Here is a 27,770-nt window from a genome sequence, read left to right on the forward strand (position 1 = left end):
CCCTAGTGACACATTTCTCATACCCCACCCCGCTCTCATTTCTAGGCTAATTCATCTGCCCCTTATTTGTATCCTCAAAGCAAATATCTATAAGATTTAGCGAGAAGGAGAAACTGTTCATCACTCACTTATTACAAAAGGTTCTAATTCCTGATTAGAAGCATGCACTTGGCAAATGAAGGCATTTGAATCCAGTCTTTTATCATTAATCCTCTAAAAATTGAGAGTGTGGAACCCGGATGTAGTGTGACTTGGTTCAACAGTTGCTCAGATATTGTTTTTCAAATTGGAGAAAAACAATATCTGAGGAGTGCTCTCCTCGTGTAGTCTGTTACCTAGAAACCAGCTTAAACGACCTGGCAGTCGTACTGAAAGTTTGCTTTCGGAAGTCACTAGATGATTTATTTATGTCTTTTTTTTTTGCTGTTGCAATGTACATAATTACAAATACCTTTACCAAATAGCTGTGTGTTATTCTTTGTCAGAAAAAAAGAAGTTTAATCAAACATTTGGTCAACATATTGTGATCACCATTTTGAACTAAACAACTTCTTCAGAGTTTACTGAAACTGTTCCTCAAAATAAAACAAGAAATAAGATGATGCCGTATAACAATATCAATGTCAACAGGCTGTGTTAATGAAGCTTGTTCTCACTAGAGAATGAGTTTGTTCTATTAAGCTAACATTCACCTTTTACATACCAAGTAGTTTGTTAAAGCTAATGTTAGCTATATGTAAAGTTTTCATTTTGACTAAAGAGTTGGTCATAAAGTCAACATTTACAAATCATACTTCTAAACTGTATTAAAGTTGAGTGTGAACTTCCTTTTTCAATTTCTTGATGATGATAATTGAGATTTTTCTAAAACTGAATGATTTTTATGTTCAGAACCTTATCCATTGAACTATGACCAGGGCTGAAAGTAAGGGGGTACGGCAGGGTACTGCGTACCCCTAAAAGATTTAGCAGGGGTGCGCAGTACCTGCAAGAGAGGGGAGAGGCTGTCTACTGTAAAACATGAATGGGTTCACTGTGCAGCCGTGAGTGATTAGTTTTTCAAGAACAATCTAAAACACGACTTAATCAGTTAATAAATACCTTTTTTCTCATTTCATATTGTTTCTGAACTGTTCGTGCTTTGCTAGAGCAGCGGTGCAACACGTCGATCACAGAAGGTTTTGAGTCGATCTCGGCATTAGGTGACAAACTGAACGCAGCCAGGACGATGAGACCAGCTCGTCCTCCTCTGACTCGCTTAAAACGTTCGTAACTTTATGAAAGAACAACAACAAAAATCAACAAAATGTGTTCAAATTAATGACCCAACAACAATAATAATCTCAGTAATTATTGTTTCAACAAGGTGTTGCGCAATTCTGTGCGTTTCGGTTCCATTATCAAAATAACCAGCAGAGCAGGAGTTTAAAATTATAATCAACCACCGCTGTGTTCATGAGAGGCTTATTAATGATTGCAAAATAAATATCAAGCCTGAAAACCTGATATCGTAACGGACTGAATGTTATGTTTTTAATATAATATCGGGTCGGCTTGTGGAGCGCAGGAAGTTGCCATGGCAACGGGTGTGCTTAAATGACAGAGAGAGACGGAGAGTAAAAAGGTGCGAGTGGTTTAGTCTTGATCACCTGTTTGTGTTGTTTTACCTTTTTTACCTTTGTCTTGGTGCATCACAGCTGCTGTAGTTTCTGAACATTGAATAAACAACAAACTTGGACTAATTACCTCGTTCTTTGAGGATATGTCATTTACAACAAACATCAAACACGGTAAATATGTCTCATTAGGTCAGAAAATGTGATTTTCTGGATTTTTTTCTATCATTAAGTGGGAGAACTTGCACAATTGGTGGCTGACTAAATACTTTTTTGCCCCACTATATATATATATATATATATATATATATATATATATTTTTTTTTTTTTTTTTTTTTTTTTTCTTTTTGTCATAGTACCCCCAAGAATTTAAAACTACTTTCACCCCTGACTATGGCTTTGAAGTATTCAAACACATACTTTAACCATGTTGTCTTAGAACAGCTTAGTGTTGGATGGGTCAAAATAAAGGCTTGCATGAGGTTTCATATGGGTCATTTCGAGAGCCTTTGAATAGAATAGAATAGAATTCTATTCTATTCTATTGGTAGATGTGCCAGTGTATATTTTCTCTACAAAAAGTCTATCTGGAGATTGTGTGATTGGCGGCTTTATTAAATCCAGAATCAAAGTAGGCAGGCTAAATTGATATAATAATAACCTGTTTTTATATGACCTTCACCCACTTCGATTATTTGTTTGTTGTGTGTGTGTCTGTTTGTATTTGATTCTAACTGTACAGTATGAACTACAGTTGAGGCTGTGAAGAACAACACCATAAATGTGCCAAAATGCATGTTAAATCAAGACCATCAATAATCCTCATCCCATATCTGAAATCGACTTAAGATGCATTAAGTTTGCAGAAGTAGAGGTAACAGCAGATATTCATGATGCAAAAATTATAACAAAATGCTACAAAATATCAAACTGAAAAATGGTTCAAACTGTTGTCTCGTGTCACAAATGTAATTCCATGTGGAATTAAAATGTGTGTTTTTGTCAAAGGTATGCCTGGTGTTATTTATCTCCTTTAAAAAGTGCCTTGTTTCAATCTATTTTATTAAGTCAGCTCTATTATACAATACCTTTTGCAGCCTGGAACCAACAAGCATGGCTGTGAATACTGAAAGATAGGAATCACAGAGGTTGAATCAAAAGTAAGGTTGTGTTACTGTAGGCGTATTTTATTTTTTAATTACATTTTCCAGACAAAGGAGCCGATTCTGAATGTCTCTGTGCCTTTAACGTAAAAAACAAAAATGTAAAAACTAGAGTCTCTAGCTGTGGCAATATTACAGAGGACAAACATAATCAACAACCTAACAAAAAACAACTCTCTTCCTAAAATAGTGCTAATCCATTATCACTATTTTAGGAAGGGAGTTAAAAAATAAGAATTTTAAAACTTCCATGAGTCATTGTTTCAAAAACATTTGTATCAAGCAAGAGGCCCATCACTATTCTATATTTATTTAGAGGCATAAAATAGTCACTAGTGTCTGCTAAATAAGCAAGTCAGTGAATAACTAGCACATAAGATCACTCACAATTGACCAGCGAGCCTTGAGAAGTATGCTGCATGGCCAAAGCTCTGTATAGAAATAGACTACTTTTAAAAAATGCAACAGTAATGTCAAGTTTCTACAGCTCATTAGATGTAAAAGTTTTTCTGCTTCATTACCTTATCCTTACATAAAGAGGCTTTAAGACAGACAATTAGTGACAACATATGAAGTTTCCAGTCTGTCCAAACAATAAGTGAGAGCAAACTTTACAAAGACAATCGCAAAGTTTAACATCCATGCTTCTTGGCTGCAGATGTACGTCAGTTGATGTGTTAAACTCAACATCAAACGTCTGATTGTATTTAAAAGTCAGCGTTCGGGTGCTTAATGACGCTCTGTCATAAAAACGGACGAGCTGAAAAGGTGGGGCTAATTAAAAATAATGAGCTGCGTGGGCTGAAGTCAGTCCACCAACCTGAGCCACTCGTATCAGGAACCTTCATCTCTGCTCTAATGGCAAGCTATTTCAAGTTTGTGGTCCGAGTATCAGGTCATCGGCGGGGATCCAGCAGGGGTCCTGCGACAAAGGTAGTGTTTCTACGCCTTCAAACTGCCGGCTTTCATTTGATTTTAAATTGGATGCGATGAAATCAATTTCCCACAGCAGCAGAAAAAAAACACAAACCTAATCAAATGTGACTGTTTCATACGTGCATTATTACATTCCTGTGCAGCGAGCAATGTCTTTGTAATTTACTGAAATAGTGTGTATTGTCACAACACAAACTTCTCTTGTTTCGTCTAATGACAGCATCATTAAGAGAAAAATGTTTAAAGGAAAGATAAAAGGAAAAAAAACACCATTTTCGCTCATATTTGTGTTAACCTTTCAGTACTCGATTTCTATAATGTACTATATAGAAGAGTTCCTTTCTTGCAATATGACACATCACAGCTACAAACTTTAGTTTAATTAGATTTTTTTTACAGACCACCACAAAGTAGCAGACAACTTTTAAGTGAAAAACAATACAGGTCAGTGCGGTGACCAAGAACCCAAAGGTCACTCTGTCAGACCTCTGGCTTTCCTTCGCAGAGAGAGGAGAATCTTCCAGAAGGACAACCAATGCACCACCTGTATGGTAGAGTGGCCAGATGGAAGACACTCCCTAATAAAAGGCCCATAACAAACCATCTGGAGTTTGTCTTGAAGGATTTTCAGACCAGGAGAAACAAGATACTTTGGACTGATGAGACAAAGATTGAATTCTTTGACGTCATGTCTGGAGGAAACCAGGCAAGGCTCACTGCCAGGCCAATATCATCCCCACAGTGAAGCACGATGGTGACAGTTCATGATATGGGGATTTTTTACAGGAACTGGAAGTCGGTATAGAAGGAAAGCTGGATGCAATAGCATCCTAGATTAAAACCTGCCACTGTACATTCTTGACCTCCAACAGGGGCGATGGTTAATTTTTTATCCGGACAATGACCCAAACACATGACCAAGATCTCAAGGGAGTGGTTTCAGAACCACTCTAAATATTCAGTTCAAGTTGCAAAGACTAATACTTGTTTTTACACCAACTTTATGAAGACCAAAATTGTACTAAAAGTATGGCATCTAGAAATGATTAACATTGACTAAAACTAAAAGGTATTTTTCATCCAAAACACTAAGACTGAGTCTAAAACTCAAATGGCTGCCAAAAAACAACATCTTGACGTCAAAACAATCAAACTTTCCCCACATTGTCATACAGAAGTATTTGTGTGTAGAATTTTGAGGAAATGTTAATTGAATAAAATTTGGAGTAAGGCTGCAACATTACAAAATATGGAAAAAGGGAAGTAAATGGACTGAACTTATATAGCATTTTTCAATCATTTTGACCACTCGAAGCGCTTTACACTAGAGTAGCGGTTCTCAACGAGGGCTGATGACGTTGCTGTGATTCACTTTGTCTGGTATTTTTGTACATATGTCAAAGCAGCAAAGGTGTTTTATTTCCGTTTGAAAGCTGCAGCTTCCATTGAAGGCTAACAGAAAATTGCTCTTATAAACATGTAATTACTAAAATGACGATACCCTCACTTTGTATCCCTTTGAAAAATGAACCCATTTAAATAAAGAAATCCCTCCACGGGTGATACCACGATAGAGAGCGTTCATTTTATAGTGTTAACACCGGTGCTGTAAGTGGTCCGGTATGAAACGGGTGTGATGGAACAACGGTACCACAGCACTTTTAAATTTCAATAATCGGAATACCGCAATTGTTTCCGTTGTTTTAAAAAGTTTATGTCAGTCTGCCTTTTCCCTGTCGATACGTTTCCTGACCGCTGCACACCATAGGGAGTTAAAAAAAACAACTAAAAACGAGGCGCACATTGCGCAAAACTCTGAAACAGGAGAAGTGGGACATAAAACAGAGCGATGAACTAGATGTGAATTATGGCATAAAAACAGAGAATCCGACGCTGAACAGTGAAAAATCAACACGCGTGACGATTAGGAGTCGCAGCAGGTGCTGAGTGAAGATTACTGATGGTGAGCGTCATTAAACGATCAAATAGATCTAGCAAAAGGAAAGAACAAACCAGATTTCTTATTTGTAATGTCTGTCCAGTAAAACTATTAATCTATAAATCAATAGACAGGTCTATATAAAGATATAATCCATGTTTCTGTCTCATATTTGTATGGCATTAAAAGGACCTGGAACTTTTGTTTTTCCACTGAAAGCTCTGGTTTGCACAATAAATGCCATGTGGGTGAAGTTTTATGGATGATGCTCTGATGTCCCATTCTCCTGAAGGCAGCACAGAGCTGCACCACCAGAAACCGACAGAAACATTGAAGAAAAGAAGAGTTATGATTAATGTAGTTACAGTTCTATCCATGATTTAATGTTGCAGAGCTCAGTCATTTTACAAATGGTTCAAAGTTTAAACTGGCATTGCTGCACATCTTTTATCTGCTCATTTTGTGGAATATTTAACAACTAGAAAATGGCAAAGAACAACAATATTTTTTCCACTGATTGACTGCTGTTAGTCCTACCAATTTTAAGTTGAATGTCCAGTCATTACATTTTTCTTAGACACCTGTGAAAATAATTTCTATTTCCATGGCTTTTTTGTTCTCTGGGAAATAATTTTTGATGATAAATACAGAAACAAGCATAAAAATCAAAACATCTACAATAGTGATAGTAATATTAATGATAAAATAATAGTCAGTGCAAAGTAGCCTACAAATTCTTTGGTGGGGGGCGGTGAGGGACCTGGATAAAGGCTAGGGGGCGCTGGGCTGAAAAAAGGTTGAGAAACACTGCACTAGAGTCACATTCACCCATTCACACTCACAAACACTCACACTTATACGCCGATACGCAGATCGGTAGGCAGTTTGGGATTAAGTGCCTTGCCCAGGAGCACACCAACATGTGGAAGCTGGAATCGAACCTACTTTACCCACAGAGCTTTCCAGATGCATGATACATTGAAATTTGTCACTGCAAAGTGACAAAATGAGAAAGTTTAAGGGGTGTAAATACTTTTTGCAAGTTTTAATTCATAATGAAGGGATTTTTGCAACTTAATCTTGACATTTCAAATTATTTTATTTACTTATAGCCATGTTCTACAATTGATTAAGCATATGTTTCTCCTTAGAAGTGAGTGTTAGGGAATTTCTTCTATTCAGAATAAGCTGCAATGTATTTATGTAGGGCTTTTACACAAAGAGCATTTAGATTAGCATTTCATTTATACATTCAGTGACACGCTTACTGTGTTTGGTGGCAAGCAGCCACACACAACACTGCAGAAGCCCCGGGTTATTGAGGTTCGCCGTTTTTCTCAAGGACACTTTGACATGAGGACAGGAGCAGGGATTAAGATGGCAAACATCATCCGCTCGCTTTCATGTGTGCGTCTAGGTTTTATGAGTTTAGTCTGGGTGTCACATCAACAGCCGCAGAGGTGCAAGCACACATCTTCATAGCTGGGTATCAGAACATGAGCAAATCAGAATCACTTACACATGACACAACAACAACAAAAAAAGGTTTTTACTGCTACAGGGAGAATTTATATTTCATAACAAGCCACAGTCCAGAATTTTGACATGAGTTTAGTTAACATTACAAGATGAGAATATGATTTTATCTCAACATTAGCAAAGCATTTTGGTAGTAAAAGACATCCACATTTCCAACTGGTAGACGTGACCCATTAATGTTTTTTATTCTTTACATTCCTACAGTCGTTTATAAGGCCTTCTTTTTTAGGTCTGGTTGGGATTTATAGTTTAATTTACCTCCTGTAAGGTTGTTAGCACCTTAAAAGTCAATGAGGCCATATGTGTCATTGACTTACCCAGCCACCATGTGTGAGTGATAGAACCTCCATTGTCCGGATTCAGTCAACTTCTAATATCAGTGTTGAAGCGAGGCTTTTACAAATGTGTCATATTTTACTCAAAAGCAGTAAAATAAATAAAAAAGAAAAGCACAAGTCAGCTGAGCTCAGGTCACCGTTTCACTAATGTTTGTCAAAGAAGAGGAATGCATGAATTCTACCATACGGCGCATTGCAAAAGAATTCACACTGCATGACAGTTTTCGACGTTGACGCAACCACAAACTTCAACATAAGTTTGAGTTATTATCCTGTGACTCGCCTACAAAAAAAGCCAGACTTGAAGTGATTGGAGTGTCTCTGAAAGCCATTTTGTTAGTCTTGCCACTGATCCACAATTAACAACTATGGTTTTGCTAAGATGGTTTCCACTGTGTGAATATATGCATATTAAAATGTATTTGGTGTTTTAACTATGAAAACAGGCAGGTTTTAGAGGAAGTCTCAAGTATGGAGAATTTAACTATTTATGAGCTTTGTGGATTCTAACCTCCACAAATACTGAGAGTCCACAGTAGTATATACACAAGAAGGTTTCTATCGGGATTAGTCTGCCACTGTCTAGTGGCCAAAGTGTGAACAACACTTGGTTGGGATTTTTCCACTGTTATCCCAACACATGGGACGCGATGGCAACAAAAGTTGAATATATTGTCATCAATGAAATAATTTATGTCTTTGAGACTGTATGGTTTGTTTACTTACCGTTATGCCCATATGCCAATTTTTAACATGCCTAACTTTTTATTTTTATTTTATAAAAGCATAAATGACTTCAGGCTGTAAGGGATTAAGATTTATTTTAACAATATTGTATTGTAGTATAATAGTATATTGTCATATTCCTCAATGCATATGCCATTTAAACATGGCCGACACAAACTATTCAAGTGTTGGTTAGGCAGGTAGACATCCTAATAAATTTTTAGTGCAAGCCAAGGTTCATTACTTGTATCCAAGCGCTCTTTTCGTCTCACTGGTTACTCAATCCGAGTTCTGTCCAGTTGCATTGGAAGAGGGTAGCTTGCATTCAGTGCCACATTAAACTTTAACAATGGCATGTTATTGCCATTTGTGTGAGCAGCTACTCTATAATTGAGTTACAAGCAAGCTGAGTAGAGACACATGGCTGGTTTATAAATCACAGTGGCACATTCAAAGTTTTTCTTTCGCCTTTCCACAGCATGGAAAAAACCCGTTTTAAAATAGAGTGCAGACAGCAGCCGCGGCGCGAGCCGAGCTATTATAACATCTGATGTGTTTGCATTGGGACACCATTTACTCAAAATATCTCGGAGCAACAGCAATGTGTTTCCAGCACTAAAGAGGATTATTGTGACAGTGAGAGGGGTTGAGGGGAGGGGTTGATGAGACAGAGAGGGGAGAAGGAGAGCAGCCCCTAAGTGACTCTTTCATTTGTATGCCAGTGCATGGCTGAGAGGCGTGTTGTTAAAAGATAAGGACTGGCCTCTGAGGCCGCTGAAGACTAGCAGAGGGTCTGGCACCGCATGTTACAACAGCAGTATCACAGCCGCTCCACTGTGCTCTACAATACCGCTGTAACAGATAGGATGCCACTGACACTCGGCGCGGGGTTTTCAGGCACCGGATTTGCTCCCTGTAGCCTGTGCTAAATCCAAATGAGTTCAGCAACTCACTGTCCTCACATCATAGATGTATTATTATGAATCGTACACGCTTGGTAGTCGGTGATAAAAGCTCAAAAACGGAAGACGGGGGGTTCAATTGCAAACAAAGTGAGCAAATTAATCAAATGAAAAGGAGAAGGAGAGAGCTGTACGTCCCAGATGACTAAATAATGACACCATCTGCGCAAAGAGAAATGTCTTAACTCGCTACAGCTCTGCTAAACAGAGCTCTTAGCTACTTAAGGACAAGGGCAGGACAACCCCCATGAGATGCTGCTCTGTGGAGAACAAATAATCCAGCAGTTTCTTGCCTCAGCCATCAATCTTGATCTACATTTTCCCCATAGTAGCTACGTGTCATTTATTCGGCTCGTCTTGCCAATGTATTTCAAAAAGCTGAACAGGCTGGAATTTGCTTGAGCTTTTCTGCTGTAGGGGTAGAAATAATACCCACGCCAAGAGACCGCGGAGGCCAAAAAGCCGGCCCCATGTATCAAGCTGAAATATCGCTTCCCCGCGTAATGCTTGACAAATGTCTTTTCTCCTGCTATTTTACTGCCTTTTGCTTTTGATGTTAGCTAGGTTGTAAATAAAGTCTCCTGATGTCTGCCAAGTATTAATCCATGTCATTAATGAATTAGCCCTGCGGAAACGCATCTGCACACTGAAAGGCATCAATCATCACCTTCTGTCTTGCATTGTGAATCTTTAGGGAGGCCTGGGGGCTAGCCAAGCTGACATAGTCAATGAGGAAAGAGCATTCCCACCAACACCTGTGCATAGATTACATTTGGCAGTTGGAAGAAGAATTATAAAGTTTGAAAGGGTGTAACGATTACAAATAAGGCTGGAGTAGGACCCTAGGTCTTGGGGTCTCTATGACAGCTATTAGACATGTTTCTGCCAGGAAAGTAGTGTCTAATCGGAAACTGTAGCTTGTCAAGATTTAGGAGCTTTATCTAGAACTACACTGTGGTGTGATGAGATCAAAAGTCTTTTAGATCATACTTGTCAATCTGTGAGGCACATTTTTTATAGAACCAACACTGATTGGTAGTGAGGGGGTTTAGCAAGACCTTTTAGTTTTCTGATTCCTCCTCAGCCGCTCGTTACACACTCGTAACAAGCATAAAGCCAAGGGCAAGGAGGGATTTGCTGAACATACACAGCAAAGACAGCAGGAGCAAAAGCACAGTCCGCAGGTGCAAGGAGAGCAGAACCACCTGATGAGCTTTCAGGGTCGGTCTAATCTGGGAAATAGGTTATCTGCCAGACCCTGATGCAGATAACAACATGCTGAGGATGGCAGACAACTTTTCTTGTATTTTAGTAAAATACTCAGGCCTATGCAGAACCTAATGGCAGGAGGGTCTATTAATTCTGATTGTTGGGGCAAAGGTGTGTCTAAAAGTTGCAGTTCATTGAATCTTGAGAACTAGAGTTAGATAAACCTGATCTAGTCAGTGTCCAGACTGCCCAGAGTTTTCTAGCATTAAGAAAGTAATTTAACATTGGGGTTGATTGCATGAATCAAACTCTTGCTTATATTAGTCTGTAGAAGAGCAATGTCCTTTTTTTGGACAAAAATTGTCATAGTTCGTAGTTTTTCTCACCAAATGTAGCATAGCAAAAAGTTAGACAGATCTCTGTAGGAGATTATATTGCCTTCATCTTTGACTTTCTTTCAACAGTCTGAACTAAGGTAGCCACCATGTTGGTTCCAAGTCAGTCTCTAATTATGAACAATTAACTTTCATTTCACTAGTAAATAAATAGGTGTTTGGTCAAGAAAACTGGCCAAGAGTCCAATCTAGAAATGGCTTACCCCAACAGGATCACAGAGAGAAGTCTTGTGACCTAAGAAGAACAATTATTAGGCCAACTAAAGCCATTTACAATGGTTTCTGCACTTTGGAACAGAGGAGCAGCTGATCAATGAGTCTCACACAAGCAGTCACATGGGTAGAAAGTGTAAAATACAATTTGGAGGCAGGCAAGATAAATATTAAACTGTCTGGCATCCAAAGTGAGGTCAGGGTTAGGTCAATAAGGGTAAAGATTTATCACATGTATAAAGAAAATGTATATTTCAACTTGTTTTTTATTAAAATTTAGGTTATCATTACTTACTCCTGGAGTGAAACTGAAAATTCTGAGAATATCCTTTCACATTTCATGGCTGATTCATCAACATGACTTTGAAAGGTTGTACTAAAAAGATCTGTAATGGAAGCATTAGCAAATTGTTGAAGTGACTAAGCTCTAGTAGAAAATCCTGATAAAAATAATTAATTCCTTTCAGCAGTTTTTACAAATCACCAGCTTTTGTCCATTTTAAAAAGGTTTAAGTCTTATCTTCACTGGCAGGTCTTGCTCCCACACCCACTGGCTGCAGCTTCTTCATTTCGCTATCTAACATATTTTCCTAACCATTACATCCAATATAGATTAAAATGACGTCAAGAACAATGTCGCTGAGAGATGAATTCAATTAACAATGTTGAGATCTGTACAAAACAGAAGCATTGGTGGGAAGAGCTTCAGGGGTAGTAATGGATTTATGCCCCAACGTCAAGCACATTCTCACAACTCTTACAGAGGATTACCATATCTGGAGGATTTAGCATAAACAATTGCAGCCCACGTGCGTCACACACTTCTCAGTTTTCTCACTCTGAGGAATTAACCTTCCATGTGAACAAAAACAAACAAAAAAACAAATTACACCTACTCTATTACAGATAGCCTCTGCTCCTGCTATGAAGCTCCCTTACGTCGTGTCCCATATTGACAGTTGTACAGGTAATATGTCATGCAGCCTAATTTCCAAAATGAGAATTACATCATGTTTAATCCTTCTTCAACAGGATTAGCAGCAGGTAAGACAGAGATCTCAAGCACCTAATGAATTATATTAAATGAGATTTGGCTGCACTCACGGTTAACCACTGTAGACTCACAGGAGCCTCCAAGTCTGGATCACAGAATAATAACATCTGACTGAGTTTAAGTGAATTAATAAACTCAAACCCATCCAAAATGTGTACCAAAAATATTCACCCAACATGATGTTTTTGTTGCATTTATGCTTCACATTTTCTTTGAATTTTACCAACACAACATAAATAAATCTCTTTTCTCAAGCAGGATGGCTTAATAAATTACACAACTATATCTACTCACTTTCTTCTTTCTAAAAGCAGGAGCTGCTTCATCTCCACCCAGTGCAGGAATGCATCGCTCAGTCAGAAACAACCAATCAGAGCGAGGAAGAGAGTCAATTATGCTCGAGTATGCTTCTCAATGTGCTAATGGAAGAGAAACGGCTTAAACAGTTTATTAGCCGTCACTGGTGGCTATGCTAACTGGCTTTAGCATTCATGGTACGCTATGTTGTGGTGAACCAGCTGTAGCTCAGCAGACAGGAAGAGGGAGGGTGTGAGAACCGTGTAAGAAACAATTTTTTTTAATAAAGGTCACATACTGCAGCTTTAAGAGGAAAAAGGCACTTCCACATGATTATGAGAATTTGGATTTGATGACACTGTGCAGGAAAAAAAACAAAAAAGAATGACAGCAATAAGTATGAGAGCAGCTATTAGGCTTTGACAAATCAAGGATGGAAGGGGGAATAAAGCAGCATCTCAGGAAGAGTCTATTTGTCTTCATATGATGGAGAGCCCTTGTCCTCAGATAGTGATGTATTCATACAGCACAAAACAACTCATTCAGCAAGTAATTTGCAGTGATGTGGTGAGATTTATCATGTGGCAGATGTTTTGGGGGACGGCGGGGTCTGCCCCTCCCCCCAAGCAGACACACAGGTGCAGGTGTCAGGGGGATGCAGTTTACAACTGTGACAATGATGGCAAACAGCTGGTCCTGGAGTCGTTCCCTATGACCTCTACGCATTTGAATCACAACCCTTTGAATAAACCTGTCACATGTGGTTAGGTTTGGGCTGCCGGGGCAATTTCCCAGCGCCGGCCACCTCCTCTCTCCCTCCTGTCTGCTAAATGTGCTGCGCTGGTGCCGGTTTCTCCAGGGAACTTGTCCTGACAGTGCAGCGGGAGACTGTTCGTGTTGCTGACGGGTTCACAGTTGAGTGCAGGTGAGGTGAAAGGCCGCATTGCCACGGCGGCTACAAAAACCACCGACACGTTCTTTATGCAACACGTTTTACCTAACAGGACAATAAGTGAAATATGGTGATGAGTTTGGGGGCACGCGCCTTTAAAATTGACCTCTGTCTGGCTCATAATAGATAACCTACAGAAAACCTTTCACCCACAATATACAGACATAGTTCCTCATAATGAGTTGTATGTAGTACGGTAGTTTCCACAATAAATCACCTCCAGCATCAAAATTATCAGCAAAGTAACAAACTAATGCTTTGGTTCAATCACATGACACTGCAATGATGCCATGTCAAGAAAGAGCAGCTAAACACATCTTTACATATGTGTACAATATGAAAATGATTATGTTGACTGTAACATCTCTCTGTTGGTGCCCAAAAAGAGGTTTTTGAAAATCTTTTAACAGCAATGGAACAAGTATGACAGCATAAAAGAGCCATTGTAGAGAGAGAAAAAAAGCAGTTAATTTCTGCCAAGAAACTCTAACCCCTAATTTGAAAAAATTCTGAGTTTGACTAGATTAAATTTTGCTGGAGAAACAAAAACTCTGAAATGTCTTATTTTAACATAAAATCTTTCCAGAAAAAAACTGGGAAATTTCTGAGTTTGAAACGTCAATAACTTTACAGGCTTCCAAGATTTTTCTGGAAAGTTTTTGAGGTTAATCTCAAAATTTCAGGGTTTTTTTTCTAAAAAGTTTGTGACTTTTGAAATCCATACATTTTCAAGATTTTTCTAAAGAATTTCTGAGATTAATTTCAAAACATCTGAGTTTTTTCTTGCAAATTTTCAACTTTTGGAGCTCAGAAATTTCTGGGGTTTTTTGGCCGAAATTCACTCCCTATTTTTCTATCTACAATGGCTCTAATTTGTTGTCATAAATAACAAATTGTCTCATCTCTACTTTAGAGATGAGTGATGGCACTAAAGTAGAACTAGCTGCTGTTTCCCAAAATCAGAGCTTATTTTGGCTGTCAGAATACTTACATATTCACCGTATGTGTCCTGCACTATGGGTGGAGCTGCCCTGTAGCCAGCAGCTGGTGGGGCGCCTCTGGCTCTTTGGACTCCTCTTCCTCTAGAGGATGGGGCCCGGCTGGGCGGAGATCCTCGGGGCGCTGCTCCTCGGGGAACTGCTGCATGCAGCGGTGGAACTCCTCCACGACTCCTGACAAGACAGGCAGAAACCTCCATGTTTGAATAAAGAAATTAAAGATGTCAGATCAGAGAGATGATATACTCTGAACTACTGGAGAGAGGAGGAAGCAAACAGAAGCTTCCACATTAATCTGCAGCACCTTGGTGAATTCCTCTTCTAAAGCAGTGGCACAAACATTCAACCTTTACTCAGAAAAACAAAATAATCTCATATTAGGAGTGAATTGTTTTAAACAAATTACAAGTGGCACGACTATTAATGTTCCTAACAAGACTGTGGGAAAGTAATCTTAGATTCTAGCAAGTCCAGGAAACAGCAACAATATGTTTTTAAAAATTTTACTTAATTCTTTTACCAGGACGTTTCTTGAGATGTTTATTTTTCAAAGGAGACCTGCCCAAGAAGCACATCAATGTATATTGTATAAAACAATAATAAAAACATATTTATTAGTCATTTGAAATGGAAATTATTATTGAAATAACATTTTACATATTAGCCTTACATATATATGCTTACTTTGACTTTCTAATAAAGAGCTACAGGAAAATTTAGAATAAAACATGCTAAATTTAGTAGTTTTAAACTTTAGATGTTTATTGGGTTATTATTTAGGCTATCCGCACTAGCCCGAAACGTACAGCTTAACAGAAATGGGCTTGTAATGTGTCAACTTTATTTCAAAATTTTGTGAAATGGAAGCTTTAAAGCGTAAATTTAAGCTCGGAAGACTCCAATCAACTCGCCGGCCTCTTCCATTACCACGCCCACGCTTCAATCAACAGCACTGGAGCGCAGCCACTCAAGCCAATCACCTCACAAGAGTTCCTTCAAAAGCGCCAACAAAGATGGGCTCTCCAGCCTTTCAGCCGCGCTTCGACCCACCTCCTCCCCATCTCCACCTCCATCCGTACAAGCACCTGTGTTCCCTCCTTCCTAGGCTCTTCTCCACCACCAGTGTCCAGACCTGGGGGAGAAGACCACCCCGAGCTCCGGGCCGAGCCGATCATCAAATCGCTTGATGATGCTCAGCACAAACATCTTCAGCCAGGCCCGAGCGCCAAAAAAGAACGCAGTCTAATAAATCTTTCTAACTGATGGTTTTTCTCTGTGTGAGTTTCTCCAGATTGAAATGATGTTGATGCCCTTGGAACTATTTCCAAAGAGCCAAACTTGTCTTTTTTATATCGAGAAACATGTATTTGTCTTCTTCTGTAGCTCAGCAACATGTGAGGGAGGAGAAGCAGCTTCATTATGTCTAACAGTTTTGAAGCTATATTCCAAATTTAGGTACTTCTTTTAGTACTTTGTATAAATTCGTCAGATGAGACTAAATTTTAGCTCCGGATGGATCTTTCTTTAAACAAAAAGATGTTGACATGAAAATTTAAGGCCAATCTCAAACATGATGGGTGACATAAGATGCTTTGGGTTGGTTTCACTTCCAAAGTTCCCAGGACCTTTATTTGTGCGTTTGACATCAATAACTCATTGAAATGCTGGTAAATTTTATAAAACATCTGCTGGCTTCTGCAGTAAACCTAAGGTTGGTCACAACTGAGTCAAAAGGATAATGACCCACAATATTTGGGTCTGAAAAACAAATATTTCTTGCCGGATTTTTTCCCCCCCTCACTAAATAAATACACTAAATAAAAAAATTGGTTTTCTGTCAGAATGCACTACCGCCTTGAGGAAAACATTTATTTCAAGACTGTTTACACGTCTTTACCAGAGGTGTCAATGATTCGAAGGGATCTTAACATGGTATCCAAGGCATTAAAAGTTATAGTTATAATTAGCGCATATTCAAAATGAAATACCCACTGCGTCCCACATATTCTCAAGGACATTCTATAATTTATCTATTCTGCTGTCTTTGCTGCCTCCTCTACTTCCACTCGTGTTAGTGATTTCCTGCTTTGGCCGGAACGACTCGACTAAATCCAGAAGCGATGAATATGATACGGTCGGCAGGCAGGTTATAGGTGTAGGAGGAGAGAAAGGAACAGCGCAGGCGGAGGGCATGTTCCTCCAGTCGAGAAAAAGTGAGTCATATCCATTACTCAAAAGCCGCCATGTCTTGTGGCTGAACTGCTTTCCTGTCTATTAAGAAAAATGTAGATGGGGAAAAAAACTGTTATTTCTATATGCTTTATGTTCGGTCCTTTTTCTCTGCATCTCATGTAAAAAGTGAAGCCTTCAGGGTTGGAAAGTAATTTAAAAAGGCATCAATATCAGCACTAATTAATGCTTCATATATTCAAATACAATACTATAAATGAGAATATGGTCTTTTTTACATTCCCTCTTTTGTTGATTTTGTGTATTTTTCTGGACATTTTGTCTTAAATTCAAAATATCAGACAAATTAGAAATATAAGACAAAGATAGATCAAGTAAATATAGAGAGCAGTTTTAACATAATGTCATTTATTAATAATAACAAAAATAAAATGTAATAAACCTGACTGTGAAAAAGTAATTTATCTATGTCAAATCCTTAATTAATTTCAACTAACCTAATTTTTGAGGAAATTGAGTTCAATTTCACAACCCTCAGATTACTGCCCGACCTGGTGAATAAAGAAACCATCTTAAGCAGAACCTGTATGATAACATAAAGCAGGTTTAAATATTGCTAAAAGCACCACATCTTGATGATCCAGGACTTTTGTAAAAGTCTTCTGTGGACTGATGAGATACAACGGGAACTGTTCCATTATACTTGGAGAAAAACTGACACTTGATCGATGGCATAATGGCTTGTTGCTGTATTAGCTTTAGCAGTGTTGGTATGAAGGTTTCCACTGTGCGTACTTATGCATACTAAGGTATACTGGGTGTCTGAACTATTAAAATAGGCAGTTCTAAGCATTTCAGAGAGGGTCTCAAGTAAAATACAGTTGGGCATGGACTCTAACTTTTCTTTTCCCCTTTAAAAACAAAAGGCAATTTTCTAATGATTTTATTTATACTCATTTCATTTTTGTCTGATGTTTAATTTGTTTGATGACCTGGACGATCTAAGTATCAAAAAAGCAAAAACAAAAGACAAATCTGTAAGGGGGTGAATTATTTATTATTAATATTAATATTAATGTTATTATTATTTATTTTTTTCTGTCTTCATTATTTTAGTGAACAAAATAATGTCACTCTTGAGCACAGTCTTTTAATGAAGAGAACAGCAAATGCAAACTGCTCTGTTCGGGAATCAAAGGACTCCTGACCTTGTGGTTTATTAAAACGTTGCATGAGCTCTTCGCCTCAGCTGTCTTTTGAAAGCAATCGTCTGATCTGAAGCAGCAGCAGAAAACCACCAAGGTTGCCATCTAGACAAATTGCTTTCTATGTTTTCAGCTGCTCTCCATGCGTCTGCGGTGAAAGATCCCAGATTTGGCCTAGGAGGAGCTACATTGAGAAAGAGAGAAACTCTGATGTAATGTCTGATGGGGACGGCAGGAGATGTGGTTAAGAAAAGCAGCAGCTCCTCTTTAAAAGGAAGGACTTCCCTTTCAGTCACAGCCCCGGAAAGAAGGGCAGAGATGAGAAAGTCTGCATTCAGAGCTCTTGTCTTGATCAAAATCGTGCATTAGTGAGCGTGAAAACTTCCTGCGTGGGAGCCTGCAGGACCACAGAGTTATAACACTTAAATTAGGCATGGTAAATGGTAATTACAGCATAATTCAAAACACTGCCAATTATGCTGTAACTCAGAGCGGGACGAGCACTCCGTCTTATGACCTTGTTTATCTCTAAATCATATGAGGGAGAAGTTTCTTTCATAACCAAGGAGAGTAAACAAACCCTTCTTTTTACTTTTTTTACTTCTTCAAAGCACAGCAGCAACACAGACAGCAGAAAAATTGTTAGACTGCTTACAGAATCCGGAATTACCATGGATACATTAAGATGTGAGAGGGTGAAAACCCACAGAGAACTGTTTTGAATTCATGCAAATGCAGGATAGTTTTCTAACTTTGTATAATCAGCTGTTTATTAAGATTTATTTTTATGAATTTTTAACTAAAACATGATATTTACAGGATATCGATAACAAATTGTGATGATTAGTAAACATCAGTGATACAAACTGATGCAAAGCCAGTAGTCCTGCTCCGTCAATTGTTACTTTACTAATTTTAACACATTTTTCTTTTATTTTATAAAACCGACACAAAGTGGTGCATAATTGTAAAGTAGAAGGAAAACACACAGACACACACACGTATATATATATATATATATATATATATATATATATTTCTTTTTTTATTATTATTATTTTTCCATTTCTTTAATGGTAAAACTATAAAGTCTAATCTTCTTTAAATTGATTTTGAAATATTGTGCCACCCTATTGTACAGTTTTGGAAGAAACTAAGAGACCACTGCAAATTTATCAGTTTTGCAGTGGTTTTACTTTTTATAGATATATGTTTGAGTAAAATTAACATTGTTCTTTTATTCTATGAACTACTGACAATATGTCTCCAAAATTACAATTCCAATTCTGCATTTATTTGCAGAAAATAATAAATGGTTAAAATAACAAAAAGATGCAGTGCTTTCAGACCATAAGTAATGCAAAGAAAACAAGTTCATATTCATTTAGAAACAACAACACTAGTGTTTTAACTCAGGAAGAGTTCAGAAATCAATATTTGGTGGAATAACCAGGAGGCTTAGGGTTCAGTGTAGTGGGTTGAAAGAGCTGCATAGTATATTTTAAGGGTAATAAGGTATAAAGGGTTGAACATTTATAAAAATTCATACCTTTCAGGTTATTTGTGGAAAAAAAGTCACTATACAATAATGCACAGCATAGAAAAATGTATACTTTTACAAATAAGCATAGTTGGGAAGACATCCCAGGAATGTTGACATTTTGACTTTACATTGAGTCTAGTTTTGAAGGAGGTGACGGTTGGATGCCAAAACACATAGGAAGAGTGAATCATTTCTCACACATACAAAACCTCCCACATGACGGAAGATTGTTAAATTAATCTGCCCACTCAAGTCATCGAGAACTTTGCAGTATCTATTTCAGTGTTACTGTTCATAGTTCTGTTCCAGATTATGGTTTTATAGCTCCTGTTGCCAACAAGCCAGTGTTTTGTTTGTTGCTGTGTCTATGATTAATTGATACAGTAGGTAAGTAAACAGAAATCATTAAACTGTGGTGTTTGGTGAGGGGAAACACATTACCAGATATCCCCAACAGAAAGGAGAGCGCAATCAATCAACCAAGCAGTCAAACATACCATCCCTTATTTTGAAAATACCAACTCTTTGTTAAGAATCACAGCAAAAAACAAAATCAAGCACCTGGCAAACTGTTCAGTATTTTAAAATTAGACATTTTTTGGCAAATCCTTTCTCAATAAGATATACATTTCAGTGTTTTAATTTCTTTAATTTGGATTAGTGAAACTCTTTTGATCACTTGTGCCTCGTTTCCTTTGATTTTGTCTAAAGAAACGGGTGTGAAAATGTCTAAAGCATAGAAATGGACCAACTCTGTTGGTCCATTCTACATGGACCAACAGAGAAACACAACAAGCTGGACCTGAACATTAGCACTTTGCTCTGGATTTGAAACTTTCTGACTTTGAGATCACAAAGTCACCCTGAAATGTAAAGAACATCTCCAACTCCGTCAATCTGAGCATTGGGGTCCCTCAAGGTTCTGTCCTCGGACAACTGCTGTTCATACTACGAGGGAAACCCTCTATGCAATTTTTTCATTTGTTTACACAATGGAAAAAACTGTGTAAACAAGTACTTGAAGAAAACATTTTTATTGCTTTACTTTAATACAATTGTCATATTTAAAAGTTTATGTACAGATATTGGATATGAGCGGAGACCAAAATTAATTATTTGATTATTTTTTTGTGATTAATGTGATTTTTGTGAAAGTCAATGCAACAGCCTCATAAAATAGTTTGACAATAAAAGTATTTGTAGGCTAGTTCTGCTCATGCATTCGTGCCTCTTCTCTTATTTTTCTTTAGCGTAGTAACTGAAAGAAGATCAGCAGCAGGAGAAATCTTAGATGTAGCGTGTTCAACAGCTGACCACAGCAGGGACCTGAAATTAATAATCTCAGGGTCACATACAGCTTGTTAAGGAAAGCTGCTTTCACTCCCACTTTTATGTAAAACCATATGTTCAGGGTTTATTCAGAACAGAACTCATTGCCTGAATTTATTAAATAATAAATTTAATGAAGTAGCACCAATGAGAAACGCGTCACAGTCCAGTTTAAATGTTAGCAGCAGAGCTTTTGTTTTGAATGCGTGCCAGTCATCTCTGCCCCATACCTCCTCTTTGTGAATCCTGCTGAAGTCTGCACCCAGTCAGCACAGTCTGAAACAACACCACTCATCTTTCTGCCTTTCAGAGGAAGCCGTTTGATGTCATTCATTATTGTAATATATGCGAAACTGCTTCTAACATTGCTCTAAACAGACAACCCTTTGTCTCAATGTTTTTTTAGCCGCTTTTTCCAATTAAAGGAGTTATGACACACTTCTTTCTCAATTTAGACTGACAGTATTGATAGCTTGGTATAGGGATCACGGAGTCATTTTTAAAATAGCCATTATGAACTTGCAGAGATCAAATTATTTCATATTCACAGAAACACAACAAGTCAAATGTCAGAAAATCAGAAATGTAGATGAACAGAGTTATTATTTTACACAAGAACTTGGAGGGTATTTTCACAACGGGTCTCCACATAATGCATATGCATTGGTGAAACAAAGACTAAATGCGTTGTCTGTCAGACTGATGAATATTGGTATGTTCAGACAGGAAATGTACAAAAATAGTTTATGGGAATCACAGACTGTCTATGAGAACATAAATATTCCTCATTCTGTTACCTTTTATAAAAATAAATAAATAAATAATATATATATATATATGTGTGTATGTGAGGGAGGGGGGCGGGGGGGTTGCGTGTGTGTGTGCCCTTGTAGAAATAAAGAAAATCAGATGTAATTGGGGGAAAAAAATCTGTGAGTAAAATTTTGGAAATTTTATGCAAAGGAAGGCTGGAAGGCAAAAACTTGTTTCCTTGATGACAGCCGTACCTTTGCTTTTATTACTGCCCCAGTAAAACAAAGATATCCAAACAATTACAACAATTCCAGAAATCTAGTACAGCTAGATCTTAAGTAAGGGAGTGAGGACACAGGAATGAGCTTAAATCCAAGATTTATAAATTTCTTTAAAAAATACTTTTCATAATCTTGATTATTTCTAAATCTGGGACTCATTTTACATCAAAATAAAACAGAAAAAAACATTTGTACAACATTGCCTTTTGGTGCCCAGCAAATGTATTCACACTTCCAATGACATAATTTTAGTGGGATTTCTTGTGGCACAACAATGCAATGTAACACATAAGTATGAAGTGGGAGGAAAATATTTTGTATTTTTTCCACAACATTTAGCAAATAATAAAAAAAAATGTGGCATCCATTAATACTCAACTTCCTGAAGTCAATACTTTGTAGATCCACCATTTAATTGCTTTCCTGTTTCTGTCATGATCCGTGTTTCTGTGTGTTTATTTTTGAGTTTTTCTTTGTGGTCCTGTTCCCTGTGAGTCCTGTCTCTGCGTCTTCCCCGTTGATTGTCTCCCAGGCGTGTCTCGTTCCTTTAATTACCCCGTGTGTATTTAGTCTCACCTGTTGTCTGTGTTCTTCGTCGGATCCTTGTCTAAGTTTCTGTAACATACGCCCACGTCGTCTTTGTTAGTCAGTCTGCCCGCACAGTTGAACTGTGAAGTCCTATGCTGGCATTAGCTCATCGTGTCAGTCTTTGTTGTCAGGGCTACCGGTATTTAGCTGCATGCTACTTCTGTGCTGTGCCGCCTGTTTTTGGACTGTTTGAGCATCTTTATCATTAAACATCTTCATCATCCTACCTGGGTCTCAGCGTCATCTCCTCACCATCAACCACACCTCCATGACAGTTTCTGTCCTCAGGAAGTCAAAAATGATTCAGCCAAATGATTTAATGTATGTTCAGATTTACAACGTAATAGATTCATACACAACTTATGAAAGAATGTATGTACAGATCATTTCAGATACTTTTCATAGTTTTTACATTTACATCAACTCTTGTTTCCCAGTAGCTCCTTAATGGTAAATAAAACACATTTCCTAGCTGAAGCTAGGAGAACATGCATCCAGATGCACATTTGGAACAGGTTACCTTGGAAGCCCTGGAACAGGTGTCCCCCTGCCACGGGCTGCCGACTTGCCCCTGACCGATGGCACCTTGGCATCCTCGGAGCCACCGTTCAGGTATGTGAGCTCCTGCAGCTGGGCTTGTCTGATCTCATCATTGTAGTCCTGCACACACAAGAGAACCACACATAAACACACGCACACACACAGCAACGGCAACAGACTCGCTTTCAATTACACTGTATTAAATTACGTCCTTTATCTCCAGGGCTACAGCTCTGGGAATATCTAATTAATGTACTTTACAGTACTGCCGTGACTGCTGTTCCTGAAGCAGCAAAACATTCAGATCTCCTGCTGATAAAACCTTAGGACCCCATTTAGCTTCATCTTTTCACGCTGTTGTTTTTCCCCTCTAAACTAGAACACATTAATTAATATTAAAATAGGTCTTTAATCACAAAATACAGTTGTCATTTTTCAATGGATGGGATTTTTTTTGGGAGCAGAGACAGGCAGCAACAGAGGATGGGTCGTTGGTGGGGTCTGCAGGATAATAAATGAAGGTATGCAAATTATTATAGCTCTGAGCATGAGAGACATCATCAATAATAAATAGAGGAAGAGTAAATAAGTTCCATTCTGAGGTGGCTGCCGAAGAGAGGTTGTCCCAGGAAAAGAGGTTCCCTCCTGCCCTCTGAGTCTTACATCTGCACTGCACTGACGATCTTTCCTGACGCCAATTCTCTGTCTCCATGGCAATCCTCTAGTGACACAATGTGTTTATTAGGTCCCTATGCTAACTTGGCTAATTTACCAAGTGAATACCTAATGATCATCAATCAATAAGCTGATCTTGAAACCATGAAATTAGGAATGAGACAATACATTCAGCTTATGAAAAGTTTGCTTAGGTCATATCTTCGTGTTCTCATGTCTGTCTAAATTCTTTTTTTTTTTTTTAAGTATGAATAAATGAAATTTTTGATTGCAGGTTTGAAATTTCAAACTGTGCAGTTAAGGTTTGGCCAGTCTGTGTTTCGGATTTGAATTTGATGTAATTACATGCAGGTAAGATTACTTAGCATTCATTTGCAACAAGTAGTTCCAAAGATGATAAAATATTTTGTAGTGTGTGTATGTGTACTTATGTTGTCAATTTAGGACATTTTCTTATAAATTTACACACCGTCTAAATATGAATATGCCTCATCAGGGACAAAGTAATCTTTCAATGCAGTCCCCATTTTTTGAGTTGAGTGTAAGAGCTCAGTTAAACTTAAGATTAGGTTAGAGTTAGCAATAAACTGATAATAATTTGGGGTAAAAGAAGTTGTAGGGTTAGGCATAAATGGAGTAACTTAAATGGATGGAAATCAATGCAATCTCACATTGTGTGTGTGTGTCTAACTTTACAGTTTTTGTGGCAGAATTGCTCCACCCAAAAGTGAGAAAATGTGATATTCATCCATTTTGCTACAGAATTAACTTCTTAACAACCATGCAAGCAGCAATTAAGACAGGTAATAATAATAACGAGGCAAAAAAGACAAAAGATAGACCGGAATAAAGGGCAAAGGCAACCAGGTAACAAATAATGATTAATGAACAAAACAAAAATTTTATAAAACTTGATTTCATAAATGTGTTAATACATCAGGAAAATAACTTTGCACTGTGAAAATTGACACACCAGTCTCTGTAGTTCCAGGTCAGTTTTACGCCCATTTACTACTCATTACCATTTTGTCCTTTTCTACATTCATGTTGAACCATTTTGTACCCATGTACTAATTTTTTTTTGTAGGTCAAGGGTTTTTATGAATTATGGAATTAATTTATCATAGAAAGGACAAAAATCACTTAACTGAATGTATTATGGCCTATTTGTATTCATTTGCCTTTGATCCATATTTGGGTCAGTTACTGTGACGAAAAACATCGTTATGGCCCAGAACCAAACCAAAATAGCTCTTTAGTTCATGGATGCTTATTGCAGCCATGAAAACCTATTTTGTTACAGAAGAGCATGAATAAATAATAATACATAACTATAAAATCAATAGTAGCAACAGCTGTGAAATGTCCCAGGGTGTTCATTTGGTACTGGAAGAAGTTAGGTATGAATAAACCAACATGGCAAAGGAACAAAATGACCATCACTCGGGGTTAGAGCTCTGCCAGCATTTACAAGCCATTAATATTCAGTCGTTTTTTTCCTTCCATGTAACCAAAATGCAGATACACCAATTAAAAGTGGTAGATATTAATTATAGACAGAGTATTATAATCTAGCTAGAACAAAGGTTGTTTTTAGTCAACATAACAATTCAGCTGAAGAACTACTTCCTGTCTTACTTTAAACAAAAGGCTTAAACAGACACATTGTACAGGGACAAAGGATTCACTAGGGAATCACAATAGCTGCTTAAACCTTATTTGAAAAGACAAAGTCACTTGGTGACAGCTACTAGACAGCTCTTCATGAGGCAGATTTCACCTCAACAAGAGATATGATGACACGTAATATCATAAAATTTTGTACTGTGAAATTTTGTTACACTCAAATTTAAAAGCCACTATGAAAACATCAGGACTGGCATTTTGTCCCCATGTTTATGAGAGGCCCCTATAATGCATTCTCAGGAGTTGCATTATATCTTAGTAAGATTTTGTGTTTTTGCAGTGTTAAATTTCAAAGGGTACTCCCTCAAGTTACTGCAAAATTTGTGTTTTATTATAAGGTGATATATATGTAACTAAAAAAAGTTAAATTAAGTAAATAATTTTATCCCCATCATGAATAAAAACAAGAACATGTACACACAAGGACAAAGTGAAAAAAATCATTCAAATCAATCGACTGCAAATTAGTTAATTGGAGCCTAAAGGAGATTGTTGACAAGAGGAGAAATAAAAAGAGAAGTGTGTTTAATGTGTGTGTGTGTGTGCGTGCGTGCGTGTGTGTGTGTTTTAGACATCGTGATGAGAACATACTGGAATGAGAAACTTCTTGATCTCCTCTAGAGCGTGGCCCATCCTGGCGTAGGCCTCAGCTGGCGGAGCGAATACCTCGATGAGGACATGTAAGTCTTCATTCAGATGGTGATATTTGGCCTCGCCGCTCTGCCTTAGCTCTTCTTCCTGATGGAACATGACATTATTTAGTGTAAAAAGTAATGTTAAAAAAGGATTTAATGGAACAAATTCTTGGACTTAAGAACAGTATGTAAAAAGTGTCACACGGAAATATTTATATAAAAGGATCTACGGCAGATTTTCTGTAATAAGACTTGATGCGTTGCAGTTACATGAGCAACAGCAAAAATACTGATGTGTGTTGTGGCAAAATTCTGCAAACAGGCAGTCCTTAACAGCTTTTCAATTGCATCTGTCATGTTTAACTGATCGCTGTCGTCGCCACAAAGCTGCCTCGCCTCATAATGGATCGTGGCGAGGAGGTAAAGTACATGCTTGCATACCCTTCACCAAGATATCTGCTCTGTTTGCTGCATTTCAGCCCATCTCTCTTTGAAATCGCTCAAACTTCATTAAAATAAATTAAGTCGCTCTGTGAGAAAAGGAATGTACTGATTTAAATATACTAGGCTACAATATTGATTCTTACCCCCCAAAAATCAGTGTCTTAAGACAGGTGATGATAATAATAACGAGGCAAAAATAACAAAAGATAGACCGGAATAAAGGTCTATCTTTATTAGGCACGACATGACTACTCGTGCATGTCGAGTAGTCATTTAAAAAAATCCTTAACGCGGAAAAGAAAGAGCTGTTGCTGCTTTGTTTTGTTTCCTGAGACAGTTTGAATGAATGCGGTCTCATGGGAGTTTGGCTTAAACAGTCAAAAGTAGCTTATTGATCCCTAAATTAAAGGTAGACAGGGTTACATAATTTACAGTGATGTCCAGATGTGATCTTGCATCTTTTATAGATTTCATCATATAACTATTACAAACAATATATTTTTTTAGAATTTTGAATGGGAGATAACAACAATTAGTGTATAATTATAAAGTGGTAGAAAATCCTTAAATAGTTTTCAAATGTTAGATAGAAATATGGCTAAATTTGTTTATTTACAGTGTGACAAGTGTTCTCCCCCCAGGAACGCTGATCAAAGTTTAAGGGAGAATGGATTGAGTTAAACGTAGACAACTCTAAACATACAGAGTCTGAAAATAAAGTCTCTGGCAAAAGATTTGATGAAGGTCAAATCGATAGAGCAATGGAAAATATCATGAACAAAAATGTAATTCTCAAAATGTGTGACTCATATGCAAAAAGACTTGTATCTGTGCCTGCAGTAAAAGGTGGTTCTACAAAGTATTCACTCAATACAAATGCACTTATTTGTGCCGCCTTTAGAAAACTTCTGTCATTTTCCTTCTACTTTAAAAATAATCCACTGCTTTGTGTTGCATAACACCCCAATAAGCAAAATGTTTGATTTCATGTGGCAACATGATAAAATGTAACTGCAAAAACTTAAACTCTTACCAAGTATTTTTAGACTGGTTTCTAGTTCAAACATCTTAGTACACTTGAAATAATACAAAACTAATTTACAAGTAGCATTTGAGCAAAATAAAGGAGCTTGTTTTAAGTAAATCATTCTGTAATATTAATGAAAAAGTACTAGCACCACTAAATTCACTTTACAAAAGCTCTTATCTATTGCTGAAAAGTTACTTGTTAATTAGTCTTGTCTAATTTCAAGTGTAGTAACATATTTGCACTAGAAACCAGACCAAAAATACTTGGTTAGATTTTGTGTTTTTGCACTGTCAAATTTCAAAGGGTACTCCCTCAAGGTACTGCAAAATTTGTGTTTTATTATAAGGTAATACATTTGTAACTAAAAAAAGTTAAATTACGTAAATAGGTCATTTTGTGTGGCTAAAAAAACCCACAAATAAATTCAGATTTGATCCTTTGAGATGACTTTAAGCTGTAACATGGTGGGTCTCCACAGGTCACTCAAGCTCACCAGATGCAGTCCTTTGTTATGTTGTTGATGGTGAGAAATA

General features: G+C 37.5%; 1 protein-coding gene across 2 annotated transcripts in view; it reads right to left on the minus strand.

Moving 5' to 3' along the window:
• The window catches only part of khdrbs3 (KH domain containing, RNA binding, signal transduction associated 3), a 157,910-nt gene that overhangs the window by 38,772 nt on the left and 91,368 nt on the right, over positions 1 to 27,770 (minus strand). For both annotated transcript variants that reach the window (XM_081612273.1, XM_008421354.3), the window contains exons 4-6: positions 25,720 to 25,866; positions 22,748 to 22,887; positions 14,332 to 14,512 (exon numbers count right to left, since the gene is read on the minus strand). In XM_081612273.1, coding sequence (XP_081468399.1) covers positions 14,332 to 14,512; positions 22,748 to 22,887; positions 25,720 to 25,866 — 468 coding nt within the window. The remainder of the gene's footprint in view (positions 1 to 14,331; positions 14,513 to 22,747; positions 22,888 to 25,719; positions 25,867 to 27,770) is intronic.

The sequence above is a fragment of the Poecilia reticulata genome, chromosome 11 (assembly GCF_904066995.2).
Source record: "Poecilia reticulata chromosome 11, P_reticulata-male-v2, whole genome shotgun sequence".
NCBI lineage: Eukaryota > Metazoa > Chordata > Actinopteri > Cyprinodontiformes > Poeciliidae > Poecilia > Poecilia reticulata.